This window comes from Cebus imitator, unplaced genomic scaffold, assembly GCF_001604975.1.
Source record: "Cebus imitator isolate Cc_AM_T3 unplaced genomic scaffold, Cebus_imitator-1.0 Scaffold20, whole genome shotgun sequence".
Classification (NCBI taxonomy): domain Eukaryota; kingdom Metazoa; phylum Chordata; class Mammalia; order Primates; family Cebidae; genus Cebus; species Cebus imitator.
In genome coordinates, this window is record NW_016107335.1 from 334,358 (window position 1) to 349,762 (window position 15,405).

General features: G+C 44.1%; 1 protein-coding gene across 4 annotated transcripts in view; it reads right to left on the minus strand.

Annotated features, from left to right (window-relative positions):
• The window catches only part of DYNC2I1 (dynein 2 intermediate chain 1), a 96,778-nt gene that overhangs the window by 15,758 nt on the left and 65,615 nt on the right, over nt 1–15,405 (minus strand). For 3 of the 4 annotated variants that reach the window (XM_017519287.2, XM_017519294.2, XM_017519306.2), the window contains exons 17-23: nt 15,113–15,275; nt 12,356–12,469; nt 12,207–12,268; nt 11,629–11,680; nt 8,042–8,102; nt 4,485–4,584; nt 4,172–4,303 (exon numbers count right to left, since the gene is read on the minus strand). In XM_017519287.2, the coding sequence (XP_017374776.1) occupies nt 4,172–4,303; nt 4,485–4,584; nt 8,042–8,102; nt 11,629–11,680; nt 12,207–12,268; nt 12,356–12,469; nt 15,113–15,275 (684 nt within the window). Of the gene's footprint in view, nt 1–1,651; nt 2,901–4,171; nt 4,304–4,484; nt 4,585–8,041; nt 8,103–11,628; nt 11,681–12,206; nt 12,269–12,355; nt 12,470–15,112; nt 15,276–15,405 lie in introns of those variants that run through there. The other variant, XM_017519322.2, reaches the window with a different exon arrangement.

Sequence of the window (15,405 nt, forward strand, 5' to 3'; positions counted from 1 at the left end):
TCATACTGTCTGCAAACAAGGTTAATCTGACTTCTTCCTTTCCAGTTTGGATGCTCTTTATTTCCTTCACTTGTCTAACTGCTCTGGCCAGGACTTCCAGTACTTTATTGAATAAGAGTGGCAATGTGGGTACTATTGTCTTATTCCAGCCTTTAGAGGAAAGGCTTACAATTCTTCTCCACTCAGTATGTTAGCCATAGGTTTGTCATAAACAGCCTTTGTTATTTTGAGGTATGTTCCTTCTATGCCCAGTTTGATGAGGGCTTTTATCAGAGGGATTCTGAATGTTATCAAATGCTTTTTTGGCATCTATTGAAATGATATCCTTTTTGTTCTTGATTCTGTTAATGTGATGTCTCATGTTTATTGATTTGCATATTTTAAACCATTCTGGCATCCCTGGAATGAATCCCATTTGATCATGGTGAATGGATCTTTTTAACATCTTGCTAAATTTGGTTTGCTAGTATTTTGTTGAGGATTTTTGCCTCTGTGCTCATCAGGGATACTGGCTTGTAATTTTCATTTTCTGTTGTGTCCTTGTCTGGTTTTGGCATCAGGGTAATGCTGGCTTGGTAGAACGTTTCAATTTTTTTGAAGAATATGAGAAGTATTGGCATTAATTGTTCGGTAGGATTGAGCAGTGAAGCCATAAGGTCCTGGGCTTTTCTTTGATGGGAGACTTAGTACAGCTTCAATCTAATTACCTATTATTGATTTACTGAAGTTTTCTATTTCTTCATGGTTCAATGTTGGTAGGTTGTATGTGTCCAAGAACTTATCCATTTCTTCTGGGTTTTCCAATTTGTTGGCTTATAGCTGTTCATAATAGTCTCTAATGATTACTTGTATTTTTTAGGGCTCAGTTGTCATATCTCCTTTTTTGATTCTGATTCTTTTTGAATCTTTTTTCTTATTATAGCCAAAAGTTCACCAATTTTACTTCTTTCAAAATTCAAATTTTCATTTCATTGACCTTCTGTAATTTGTCTCAATTTTATTTCTGCTCTGAACTTTACTATTTCTTTCCTTCTGCTAATTTTGGGTTTGGTTTGTTCTTGCTTTTCTCCTTCCTTGAGGTGTATTGTTACATTGTTTATTTTGAAATCTACTTTTTTGGATGAAGGCATTTGTTACTATAAACTTTTTAGTACTACTTTTGTCATATCCCATAGATTTTGATATGTTGCATTTTTATTTTCATGTTTCAGTAAATTTTTTAATTTCCTTCTTAATTTCTTCATTCAGGAAGATGTTTAATTTCCATGTGTTTGTGTATTTTTCAAGGTTCCTTCCATTATAGATCTCTAGTTTTATTCCATGGTAATCATAAAAGAGATTCAACATAATTTCTATTTTTCTGAATTTGTATGGACTTGTTTGGGGCCTAAGATATGGTATATTCTGGATGAAGTCCCATGTGCTAAAGAATGTATATTCTGTAAATGTTAGGCCTATTTGGTCTAGCGCAGGGGTCCCCAACCCCTGCGCCATGACCAGTAACAGACCATGGCCTGTTACAAACTGGGCCACACAGCAAGAGCTGAGTAGCAGGCAAGTGAGTATTACCACCTGAGCTCTGGCTCCTGTCAGACCAGCGGTAACAACAGATTCTCATAGGAGCATGAACCCTACTGTGAACTGTGCATGCAAGGAATCTAGGCTTCAGTGTCCTTATAAGAATCTAATACCTGATGATCTGAGGTACAACAGTTTCATCCTGAAACTGTCCCTCAAACCCCGGTTCAGGAAAAAATTGTCTTCCACAAAAGGGTCTCCCCATGTTGCTCAGGCTGGCTCATCGATCCTCCTGCCTTGGCTTCCCAAATCCTGGGATTACAGATGTGGGCCACCACACGTAGCCTTGATTGTGTATTTTCAAATAGCCTGTTTTTAGCTCACTAATTCATTTCTCTGCTTGATCCACTCTGCTGCTGAGAGCCTATGATGAATTTCTTCAGTTCAGCAAATATGTTTCTCAGTTTCAAGATTTCCATTTGATTTTTTAAATTATTTCAATCTCTTTGTTAAATTTCTCTGATAAATTTCTGAATTGCTTTTCTGTGTTGTCTTGGAGATCACAGAGTTTCCTTAAAATTGCTCTTTTGAATTCTTGGGTAAGAGAGTTCACAAATCACTGCCCCATGAGGTCACTGGACTTTTGCTGTCCTTCTGGGCAGGTCATGGTTCCCTATTTGCTACTGTTTCTTGTGGGTGTATGTCCGTGTCTTTGCATTGCAGGATTAGTTATTTACTCCAGCTTTCTTTGTCCACCTTGTTTTGGTTTCTATTGAATATATTTGCTTAGCAAATGCTCACTGCTGGGTTGCTACCTCCTTTGCAGCTATAGATGAGGTTCACCTTAAGACGAGATGAGGATAACCTTGGCTGTATTTAGTGATTGAGGGAGGCCTGCACCAAACGAGGGAGGTCTCAAAGGATTTGTCCTGACAGCACCAGGGTTTGTGTTCGGAAGGCCTGTAGAACAAACCTCCTGCGCATGGTGTTGTGAGCGGCTACTCTGATTGAGTGCCCTTTTGGCTGAGGTGCAGAGTTTCCAGGGCTGGGGATAGTAGTCCCACCTCCGCTTTGCCTCTGGGCATCCTCGGGTGTTTCTCCCTTCAGGTACTCGGGATGGATGCTCCCCATGGGCAGAGGCAGGGACAAGGCACCCAAGAAAGTAGAGAAACTGGGTGTCCACCTCAATTTTTACTTTTTTCAGCACAGAAACCATGAGCTCTGGAGAGATTTTCCATGCACTTCATGCCAGACTAATTAAGGGGGAAAGGGCACTGTGGATATGGAAACCCAGTTTTCCTCCCATCTGCTCACATCTTCACACTTGAGCTCTAAGTTCTTACTGGTGAAGATCTTGGTGCTATGTATTTGGTTTTGGTTTCCTGTGGGGAGAGAAGCCATAAAAAGCTCCAGGGCTCCACACTGGAACTCGACAACAACAACATTATTAATAACATATTTCACATTCTTTTATTCATACTAATTCTTCAAAATCTGACATGTATTCCACACCTCCAGCATGTCTCAGTCTTGTCTGGCCACATTCCAGGTTCTGAACATTACTCAGCAGCTCAAATGCCATCTTTGGAAATACAAAGATACATGAAATACCATCTCCCCCCTCAACAACCTTACAGTTTATGTGGCTGACATATAAACATAATTTAGAATATTTTAAGTACTATAAAAGTAGTGTGAATAAATAACAATCTGTCCTCTCAATCTCAAGTATAGGGAAATTTGTAACAACTAGTGAAAGGAGGCAATATCTGAGTTATAATTTAATGCCTTGACTGTGGTATAACTCTTAACAGTTAATTATCAGATTTAATCACATATGAAGTTGTTTCATGTTTTGCCTTAAGTCCTATCTTACCCCAACCAACCCATAAACTGACCTTGGAGCCCACAGGACAATTGTGACTAGGGTGAGCTCGGCTGACCCTAGCCTTCCCTGGAGGCGAAGAGAGCAAGCAGCGTGCACATTTCCTGCAGCATGGAGTGCAGCACAGGAGCTGTTGCCCGCCCGACAGCCATCCCTGCACTTGCAGGTTAAAGACTCTGAACATTAATTTCTATTATATTGTGTTAAATAATAAAAGAATACAGGCAAAAATTCTTGCACTAGAAATTTCGTCACATTTTTGGCTGTATCATAGGTTTTGATATTTGATATTCTTCTGTTAAATTCTAAGTTTATAAATAAACCAAGTACTACTTAAGAGAGTTTAATTTCTACATAGGTTTTGTTTTTAAAATTTGTTATTAATTTCATGTTTCTCCTTTTTAGAGCACTGACACCCAATAAATGATCAATCTGTACTCTAGTAATGATCAACTTTTAAAATTTTCCAATGGATCACTGCAAGTGTTATGCTACCCAAACAGGCAAAGAGTATCACTAAAAAGAATTGGTAAGCCTAGGCAACATAGGGAGATCAGGTAGCCACAAAAAATATGTTTTTTTAATTATCTGTAGTGGCACGCATCTGTGGTCCCAGTTACTTGGGAGGCTGAGGGGGGATCACTTGAGCCCAGGAGCTCAAGGCTGCAGTGAGCTATGGTCACACCACTGCACTCCAGCCTGGGTGACAGAGCAATACCCTGTCTCAAAAAAAGAAGAATTGGTGCTTTAAAAAACAAACTTTCTTACCAAGAATACTGGTTCTCCAAATGGTGAAAAATCAATGACATTAACTTTTACTGGTCTTATACCACATTGCTGAGGTTTGAATAGTTTGGGAGCCACTCTCAAATCTTGTCTTGTGCCATGGGTTATGAGACCCTGTGAAGAAGAAGAAGCCCAAGAGTGACTGAAGAAGTGCATTAGACATAGCTACTGTTCCTCGAACAATTTAAAAATTATAAAAGCAAAGAGTAATTTGATCTTAAATAAAGGTATTTATCAGGTAAGTCTAGAAATGAAGGAGAATGAGTAACAGAATTAAATTTAAAATACTACTCACCATGTCTGTGCCAACAATAAAGTGATTAGGATCTGAAGGCAGAAATTTTACATTCAGTGTTTGTGTAGTCCTCCCAAATTCATTACCTTTATGGGAAAGACTGAAAAAATAAAATAACAAAGATGAACAGATGGATTGTTTTCAAACCTTAAGAATAATGATGGTATTAACACTAATTTACACTACAATACATTACTCGATATATAACAGGCCATGTCACAGGCCTCAGTGACTTTAGCCACTCTGTTTCCAGTTTTTATCTGCTACTGCACTCTTGATAATTTTCTTCAGATTTATCCTTCTGTTCACTAATTCTTTCTTCAGCTATATCTAATCTGCTGTGTAACCATTAACTTGGTTATAAATTTCAGAGATAACAGTTTCATTTTTAGAAATGTCTTTTAGATTATACAACTGTCTCAAGTTCTTAGTGAACAACTCCTATTTTTTACACCAAGGTAGACTGTTTCTTCATGCTTGTAGCTGTGAACTCATCTGCAGCGGACTGCTTCTCATGAGAATCCTGTGAGCCCCAACATGCAAATTTATCTTTACCCACAAGGCGGTTTTGCCTCTACTTTAACTATGAACCCACTGAGGCCACTGGTAAGGAGAAGTGATGTTAACATCTCAGCTTGTGGGTTCCCACACACACTCAGCTTAGGATTTCAAGTTCTTCCAAGCTCCTCTGTCTTCCCTTGGCTGTGGTGAGGCTTTCTGAATTTCCCTATCACTGCAGGGGCAGTGAGTTCCAAAGTCCTGTGCAGGGGTCTCAGTGTTACCTCCTTGACTCAGGCAATCCCAATGCATCAACTGGTTCTGCATGGGGCTCAAGCCTCAGAGACAGCCCAGAAGGCCTGAGATAGGCTGGGCTTGACATCCTGCCTCCAAGCCATCACACAGCAGCTCAAAAGCTTAGGGCACCAACTTTAAGCTCCCTCCTATTATGGTATTTAGAGATCTTCCTTCCCTTTTAAAAATTACACTTAGTTTTATTTTTTCCTTTATATGGCATATGTATTTGTAACACAGAGATGCCCACAGTTGCTCCGCTGGCCATGCCCGCATCATCAAAGTCAGCATCTGGCCATGCTACCACAGCCTGCTCTCCAATTTTCTCTTTCCATCCACATTCAGGACTGCAAATGTCACCTCTTGGTTGGTGACTCCCAAATCCCTTCCTCTATCTGAGGTTTCTGCTATGGAGGCCCCTGCCTCCTGGACATCTCCACAGGCACCACAAGCTCAGCCTGTCCTCACTGGACCACACTGGGCTACTCCCAACCCTCCCTGCCCCTATCCTCATCTGGCAAGTGGTATCCAGTCACCAACCAGACAGGCTGGTAGAGGCAGGGACCAACCCAGGCTCCTCCCTCCCACTGCTCCTATCATCGGTAAGCTGCTGGGTTGTATAAGTTCTACCCCTTTAGCCTGTGTCCAGCCCTCTGAACCTGTGATTGCTGCTTTTTCATATCTTAGTTGTTCATGTCAGTCACTCCAGAGCCTCCAAATTGCTCTCCCTGACACCAGCCTCCCTTCTTCTGTTACCAATTTATACCGCTGCCACACTGACCAATCTACATCACAGACAAGAGGCGCCACTCCTTGACTCAACATCTGGCAACGGCTTGTGACCACCTTATGATAAACGTCCACACCCTTTAAACAGCGGACATACTCGTCGGGGCCTGACCGATCTGTCTCCCTCAACATCAGACCCACTGACAGCCCCAAACGTGCCTCTGGGCACTCCCAGGTGCTGCTCCTCTGACCATCTAACTGCACCTCAAAGGCCCGGCTCAGTCTTTTCCTACTCAAGATGTCCCCACTGCCCCCATCCTTTGAGCTCCCACAAACACTGTGCACATCCTGACAGCGCACCTCATCCTCTGCACTACAACCCTGGTGGACAGGGGCCCACCTGCAGAGGTGCTGCAGGCAGAGGCCTCCCAGGGACACTCACCCTCAGTGACTGACGGGATAGGGGGTACAAAGGCCCGGCCACATAATTCTGGGAGGCCATTCCAGCTCAGAACTCCCCGGCCCTGGAGAATTAGCCATGGGGCCTGCCTCACAGCTCAGCTCCTCCTCTCAGCCCAATTCTGCATCCTCCCCACCCTCTCCCAGGCAGTGATCCCAAGGAACTACTTAAGAAACATCCTCACTCTGAACTCCACTGCAGAGCCTTTTTCCTGTGAAAGCAGGGAGCCCCACCTGCAATCATATAGCGTTGACTCATCTGCCTCCTTCTTGGAGGGCCTTGAGGGAACATGCTCCTGCCTAATACTACAAAGCCTGGCAAGTAGAATAAACTCAACATGGTTGGTTGAGCAGAGTATGAAGGAACATTTATTATGCATGGATCTCAGGAAGACACTGCTAGGAGTTTTTGGGTAAGAAAAAACCCAAACGTCGGATAGATTAGACACTTTCCTTCAAAGAGTGTGTGTGCAGTTAAGTACAGGAGAAGCTGATAGCTAAAGATAAATATGATGCACAGTATAAAGCGAAAAGGACCCTGGTAGAGATGAGAAGTCATAAAGAAACTCAGCAAGAGAACTGCAGAGGCTGGTGGGGTCAGGGGTTAGCCCAGGAACCATGTATGTTTGGCTCTGCAATACAGGAAATGACTTTTTAAAATGTAATTGACTCACTTTCATAAGTCTCTAAGCATGCATGAATTCATTAACACAACCCACAGGTTTTCTGAGTAAAACCCAACCCACAGGAGGAATCAGGCCCCCAAATTGTTCAAGAGTAATTCAAATGTTGATAGTTGACCCCTGAGTGCAGTGAACAAGAAAAGATATTTGGGAAATAAATTAACATAAAACATATACATACCATAAACAATATTTGTACATTTGTGAAGAATTTTTATGTCACATTAAGTTGTATAAGTAAAAGCAGAAATCTAACTCTCTGAATAAAACTTTTTATCAATGTTTCTGGTTCCTGCAACTTTATGTAAGCTTAACCTCTGGGTTTCATAAGAACTGAAGAACAGTTAAATAAGACCAATTTAAAAGACAGAAAGTAGCCTCTACTTAAAAATTAGCTCTACACCCGGAAGCTGCATTTATTACATTCACTTATTAATGATGGACTAAACAAGGCTGGGCAAGGTGGCTCACGCCTGTAATCCCAACACTTTGGGAGGCTGAGGCAGGCAGATAACCTGAGGTCAGGCATTTCAGACCAGCCTGACCAATATGATGAAACCCCATCTCTACTAAAAATATAAAAATTAGCTGGGTGTGGTGGCAGGCACCTGCAATCCCAGCTACTCAGGAGGCTCAGACAGGAGAATCGCTTGAACCTGGGAGGCGGAGGTTGCAGTGAGCCAAGATCGTGCCACTGCACTCCAGCGTGGGCAAAAACAGCGAAACTCCGTCTTTAAAAAACTCATAATAAAAAGACAAAACAGTCAAAATACAATGTGAGAAAATGGACTTCTTCATTGCAAAAGCTGACCATTTACTGTATATGCAATTCCCCAATGTTATTTTCCTTCCAGGTCTTTGTAAGATAGTGAAGCATTTTCCCTCACATCTTACCTGTCACCCAACTGGATCAGAGCACTATGCACCAGCTTGACCCTCCCTCCAGGCATCAGACCTAAAAACAGATGAAGCAAAATAAATCCATCTTTCAACAGAAGCTAAATCAAAATCCAGTTATAGTTGCCTGGAATTGTTTTTCATTGCTTAAATATGTGTTAGGAAATAACATCAAATGTAAATCAATACACAGCATCCCTCCCTCCCTGTGGGTGAGGGTCACTACCTTAGGAGAACAATCAAGAATTCACAGTTCAAACCCTTATGGGAAGAAAGATTGTAGAATCATGATCTGGGAGCCTTTGTATCTTTTGATCTGATAAAAATAAGGGTGGTAAGCAATCCACACGTGTGTACGAATGTATATACACTAAACAAGCCTTAGATCACAGCACTAAACGCCCCGTAAATGTCCCCCAGGGCTCCAATGCCCACAGGAAACCTGTAGGACCTCCCTCTCCATCATCCCAGAGACTCAAAAATCTGCTGGTCTCCAGGCAGAATGCACAGGAGGCAGGGTGACTCCTCGGCCGAGCGCATCCGGTCTCACTCTCCACTCCACCAGCTTCTCCAGCTTCCCTCTCAAACAACACAGAGCCATGGCTCTGAGGCCTGACTGCTTTTCCTTTCTATCCTGAAAGTGTCCATGGCTACAACGCTGACTCCTCAGCCATCTACTGGTTTTGCTTCTTGTATCTGCTCCCAATATCACTTTCCGTCTTTAAAACTACTGCAAGGGGAAAAACTAGAAATTTAAGGATATTAAAACCTAAATTCTGGGCAAGGCATTGCCTAGAACTCTGGGAGCAGATGAATCAAAAGGAGATAGAAATAAACCCCCCTGCCGCTGGGCAGGGTCCCTGTAGCTGCACTGCGCATCTCCTACCAGTCACAACCACGATGAAGAAGGGTCAATGCTACCATTCACAAATATGAGGCTTCCCTGCACACCCCCTAACTCGTGTCTTGGTTCCCACGCCACCACCCACGGGCAGCCTTTCTGGCCGGGACCTCCCGTTGGCCCCTACGTGACACCACCCATGGGCAGCCTTTCTGACCGGGACCTCCCGTTGGCCCCTACGTGCCACCACCCATGGGCAGCCTTTCTGGCCGGGATCTCCCGTTGGCCCCTACGTGCTACCACCCATGGGCAGCCTTTCTGGCCGGGACCTCCCGTTGGCCCCTACGTGCCACCACCCACGGGCAGTCTTTCTGGCCGGGACCTCCCATTGGCCCCTACGTGCCACCACCCATGGGCAGCCTTTCTGGCCGGGCCGTCCCACTGGGCCTCCGCTCCAGCAAGTCCACAACCACTCGCCCTCTTCCGGGCTGGGGTCTTCGCCCGGGTCTCCTGGCACCTAGAACTGGACCCAGCTTATGCAGAGAACATTTTGTAAAACAATGCTGGCTGACTGCTTCTGAGACTTCAGCTCTCCAACAGCCACTCATCCAAAACCTACACAGAGTTTGCAACCACCCTGAACTACAGGCTGGTCTGAACATCCTCCCTTCCTAAAGTCAAGGCTAGAACATGGTTACAAGTTTGGTTAAGTGAATCAGTGGAGAAAGGATATTTTTATACAGCAATATTTTAAAATGAAATACTCACCACCCCGGATATCCTTTGTAGGACCATTGTGAATATAAAACATTTTTATGCAAATACTTTTTATGCAAAATGATTTTGTCTCCATAGCCAGATTATCAACTGACTATAAACATAAATTATCTCCCCAGTACCACCCATATTTGCTTGAAAAGTACTTTGGTCATGTCACAAGTTCACAGCACAACCAGCCTCAAGATGAACTCTCAAGGTCACAAGAGTTCTGGGCATTTGGGGAGTAACCCTGGGTGTGAAGGTAGCCTTGGTGCTAAGACCAATAGTGTGGGTCTTGCCCCGTCACCAATCCACAGCGTGACCTGTGTCTGTTGAGGAGGCAGCACCAGGACCCTGCCAGGCTCCCTGGCTCTGACCTTCCAGGATTCTAGGAGCAGCCTGGAGTCCACATGCAGAAGGGCCAACACAGAGCAGCACGGCTTCATGAGCAGAGAGGGGCCCATGTGAGGAACACACTGAGAAAGACAGTGACTCCAGAGTCAAGAGTAAACTTGGAAGGGCCATCACAGACACATGACTACAGAGCACACAGCATTGGCTCTAAGGGCTAAAGTGCCCTGTTCCCTAATCTCAAGAAGTTAGGAACAAAGTTGGTCTCTCTCCTATTATTTTTTGCCAGATCTACACAGGAAAATACACCTGATACAAGCAAGGTGAAAGGGGGCTCATCATTAGAAACTGGGTGGTGGGAGGCCAATGAGGTGAGAAGAAAGTTGAGATTCAAACATGGGCTAACCTCAGCCACAGAACACAACAGGACTGAATTACTCCGTCACTTCTGAACCTTGCTGGAACTGAAAACCGTACCTCATAGCATTAAAAGCAGCCAATTGTGAGAGGTGCTATTAGCTTTGCTTCAAGTTGTTTCTGCTCTGCCCAGACCCGGGGACTTTTGCCACCCTGGGATCCAGCCTAAGGGCCCTTAGGAGTAGCGTTCAGTGTCCCTGATATGTCCTGGGGTCATAAATCCAAAACCAAAAGGAAAAAGGCCCAAAAAATGAATGACCATTCAAGGACTCAGACACCTGAAATATGTCAGACATGGCTGCAGAATACAGCTGTCCTTGACTTGTCTGACAGAGGCGAATGAATGGTACTTAGCGGTAAACAGAACTCATTAAACCATACTAAGATCAAAACATTCACTCAGAGCCCGGGCGCAGTGGCTCATGCCTGTAATCCCAACACTTTGGGAGACTAAGGCGGGTGGATCACGAGGTCAGTAGTTCCAGACCAGCCTGACCAACATGGCAAAACCCTGTCTCTACTAAAAATACAAAGATTAGCTGGACGTGGTGGTGGGTGCCTGTAATCCTAGCTACTTGGAAGGCTGAGACAGGAGAGTTGTTTGAACATTGGAGGCAGAGGTTGCAGTGAGCCAAGATCACACCACTGCACTCCAGCCGGGGCGACAGACCAAGGCTCTGTCTCAAAAAAAAAAAAAAAAAAAAAAAGAAAATTTCATTTAGACTATCATTTGATTATTCTAGTTAACTGAGATGACTGGTCACAGCTGATAAGGCTATATATGACATACAACTTTAGTGTTTATTTTTCAGGTAGTAATTCATATTTTTCAAAGTAGTTATTGGTATCTTTTTTTTTTCTTTTAAACAGAGAGACAAGGTCTCACTACATCACCCAGGCTGGAGTGTAGTGGCATGATCATGGCTCACTGCAGTCTCAAACTGTTGGGCTCATATAATCCTCCCACCTTATCCTCCCAAGCAGCTAGGGCTATAGGTGTGCACCACCACACCCAGCCAATTTTTGTATTTTTTTTGTAGAGACGGGGTCTCGCTATCTTGCCCAGGCTGGTCTCAAACCCTAGGTCCAAGCAATCCTCCTGCCTCAGATTCCCAATGTGCTAAGGCTCCGAACATGAGTCACTGCAGTTATCAGTACCTTTAATCTCTATTCGTTTTAGAAAACAGTAAAATTAACTTTTTTATTCAATAGTTACCTAATTCACTTATTGAGCCTGCGATGTCTGCCTTTGGTAATTCAACAACCACCTAAAAACAGAATATTGAAAATGAATATTGATACATTTTATAAGTATTAACCTAAGCAAGGCATAGCTCTAATTAAGATGGAGTACTTTAATAGGTACTAAAACATAACTGCCCCAGAAAAAGAGACTGATCTTTAGCCTCAGAACTGACATTTTACAAGCTACTGACTACTTTGCTTTGATCTCTTCATGTTCTCTTTACTTGGTGACTTAATCAACAGTCTTGGCACATCCTCCAACACAAGGCAGGCCAGCGTGATCTCAGCCCTGACATTTTGTTCCCTTCCCACTTACGTTCCATGTCCCCAAAGCCCTGTATGAGGTTCCTATTTTGCTGTCACAGAAAGGCCCCGAACCTGCCATGTGAGACATTTTGCATCCCTTCTGCACAAGACCAGTAAGCCCAGTCCTGCTCTGCATTTCCCACCTTAGCTAACTGGGCCCTTACCCCTGCGCCATTCAGGCACCATCTCCACCCAGGCCATCTCACTCAGGCCCCGCGTGTGCACATCCTGGCCCCTACTCACCCACACGTTGAGAACCCCACTCTCATCCAAGGAAGCGATGTGGAAGGACAAACCTGACATTTCTGATGAAAACAGAAAGAAATGGCCTTAAATAAGGAAACCATATTTCACAACTATTAAGGATTTTAAGACAGTGAAGAATCATGTACCTTCTTGAGTAGAAAACGGTGAAAGCACAAAGCTCTGCTTTTTGTGGACAGACGCTGAGATAGATTCTATTGCTTGAAGAGGGCTTTGGTGGTTCACTGAGGTAAGGATTCCATCTGGAGTTCAAAAGCCAACAGCACCCCCACGTAAGTAATATGTTGCAGAAATGCAGTTTGCATCACACGTAGACAAACATGAGGGGCTTCTGGGTCTCACAGATCCAACTCTCTCTACACATCTTCCCAAAACACCCAAGACCAACACAGACCACGCACAAAACTGACACAGGACCACAACTTTCACATTCCTAGGTCACAGAGGCCCCAGACCCCTCCTCTCCTGTAAGAGAAAAAGCGCCAGTTCCCGCAGAGCGTACCAGCCCCTCGGGTCTATGGGTCTGGAGGGCAGGAAGAAAGCTAAAACTAAAGGCAAAGAGAGTGTACAGCAGCCCAAAAGGAAACTCAGAGAGAGGGGGTCCCCCTGCAGGGCCAGATCCTGGACGACCGAAAAGAAACTCAGAGAGCATCTCCCTGCAAGGCCACAGCCAGAAAGGAAACTCAAAGAGGGTCTTCCCTGTGAGGCCAAGTCCTGGAGGCAACTCACATAGCGGAGGGGAAAGGGCTGGGAGGCAGAGGTTGGAGCAGCACTGCTGAGGGGAAGGGGGGGTGAACAGGAAAGGGGGGTGACCCCCCCCAACACACACACACCAGACAACTGGCAGCAGGAGAGAAATCAGAGACAAACCCACCCCAGCTATTGCTACCTCGAGGCACAATCCCCACTAAAACAATACCTGTCACAAATCAATAAAGCAAAGCTCACTGACCTAAAACATCCATCTACAGAATATCTACGAGTAGAACAAAGCCAAACTCCATAGAAAGCTACTATAAGAAGAAAACAGAAAAAAGTAAATCAAAGCATTTCAGCTGATGAAAATTCTCCCTCCTAAAAATAAGCACAAGGCAGAAGACACAAAATTCAACATTCCAAATGGAATCACATCTCTTCAAAGGCCATCAGGAAACATATCAAAACAAACAAGACAAAAACACCTGGAATCAGAAATCAAGAACAGAATTACACCCAAAAAAAAAGCAAGAAATGACATGGGAATTGGGATTGAACTTAGGAAAAAAACTGAAGAGAAAGATAAAACCATCTCAGAAATTAAGAATAAATTACAGGTTTCTAAGGCAGAGGATCAGATGAAGTGCTGCAGGCTTAGCTGAGGAAAGGCTGGTCTCCCAGGAGAGAATACGGCTCCTCTGACTCATGCTCTGAATCACAAGTTCCACAGCTCCTCATTACTGAGAGTTTATTTAAAACTTTGTAGGTTTTATTGGTAATATTTCAAAGACAAGGCTGGGCACGGTGGCTCATGCCTGTAATCCCAGCACTTTGAGAGGCCAAGGTCAGCAGATCACCTGAGGTCAGGAGTTTGAGACCAGCCTGGCCAACGTGGAGAAACCTCGTCTCTACTCAAAATACAAAAATCAGCCAGGCATTGGCGGCAGGCACCTGTAATCCCAGATACTCAAGAGGCTGAGGCAGGAGAGTCACCTGAACCTGGGAGGCAGAAGTTGCAGTGGGCCCAGGTCACGCTACATACTCCGGCCTGGGCTACAGAGCCAGACCCCATCTCAAAAAAAAAAAAATTATGGTAAATGTGACTGGAAACTCAGGGAAGTTTTTCTATGAATTTGTGTTTTATTTATTGCAACAGCATTCATGCACATTTACANAAAAAAAAAAAAAAAAAAAAAAGGATGCATTTCAACGAAAAAATTTATTTGTATGTACAGTCCAGAGGTTTAATGTTTTTTAAAATGGTGCTGAATTCAAAAATTTTTTAGTATTAGCAGCAGCAGTTAGAAAGGGCAAAGATTATTTAAAAGATATCTTTTAAAATAGGATTACAACCCATAAGTGATCTATAAATTCAAACAGTCTTAGCAGCAATATTGCCCCAGAGGGGCACAATGCATTGTTGGGGAATTTTTAAAGTGGCTCTTTTATGTACAATGTAGAGATACACATACAGACACATACGCATCTGTGATAATAAAGCCACACGGAGGCTGAGTGACCACCTCGGCCTGCACCTTCAGTCCACAGCATCCCTACTGGGAAGGGGTGGTGCAGGGTGTGGTATGGGGTCTGAGTGCAGGCCCCGCCACGTTGTCAGTGTGACCGTACACAAACGCTGCATGTTCCTGCACAGCTGGGATTCAGGGCTATCAGAATTAAATGAGACAATGTATAGTACACCCCAGGGCAAGTCCCAGAACACAGGAAACATTCATGCCGGGTACCTGTTGTGGTGGCTGGGCACGGCGTGGCATGAACGTCCACCCAGGTCAAACCGAGGCACAGGGAGGCCCCACTGTGCTGTTCCTGGCAGGCTCAGGGCCACTGGCTTTTCTCGAAACCCTAGTGTGAGCTAACTTTGCTCCAGAGCACACACGTGCCCAGATGCCTCAAGCTACTTTAAAATTAAAGGTAATTTCATCGAGGATTTTTTGGAATCCACAAATTTAATAAGAAAGGAAATTTGAGTCATTCTTAGCTACTAGGTAAGCATGAGTGGAATCAATTTTTGCTTTTTCTATTTATCAAGTGCCTGTTTTGCCCACAGGTCAGACCCCATCCTCTGGGATAATGGGAATAAATAGATGCAAATACATGTCAAGCTCTGTTCCTCGAATCTGTGTGGCTTTTCTAGAAGACAACACAGTTAGCAGGCAGATGACACTGACCAGTGGAAAATGTGGCTGTCCGGAACGTCCAGAAACCATCGTTAAGCTTCACAGAGTGATGTAGCCTTGAGTCTTCTCTCAAATCCCAGATGACAACGGAGCCGTGTGCCGTTCCAGCAAACAGTAAAAATGCTTTAAAAGGGCTAAAGCAGCAACACGTGACCTAAAAAAAACACATGCACAGAAAGCGGATGACTGAAGATTGAGAAGCATGCTCGCAGAAGTTATGTTTACTGAGTGGGTATCTGAGGTTACGTTTACTGAGTGGGTGTCTGAGGTTACGTTTACTGAGT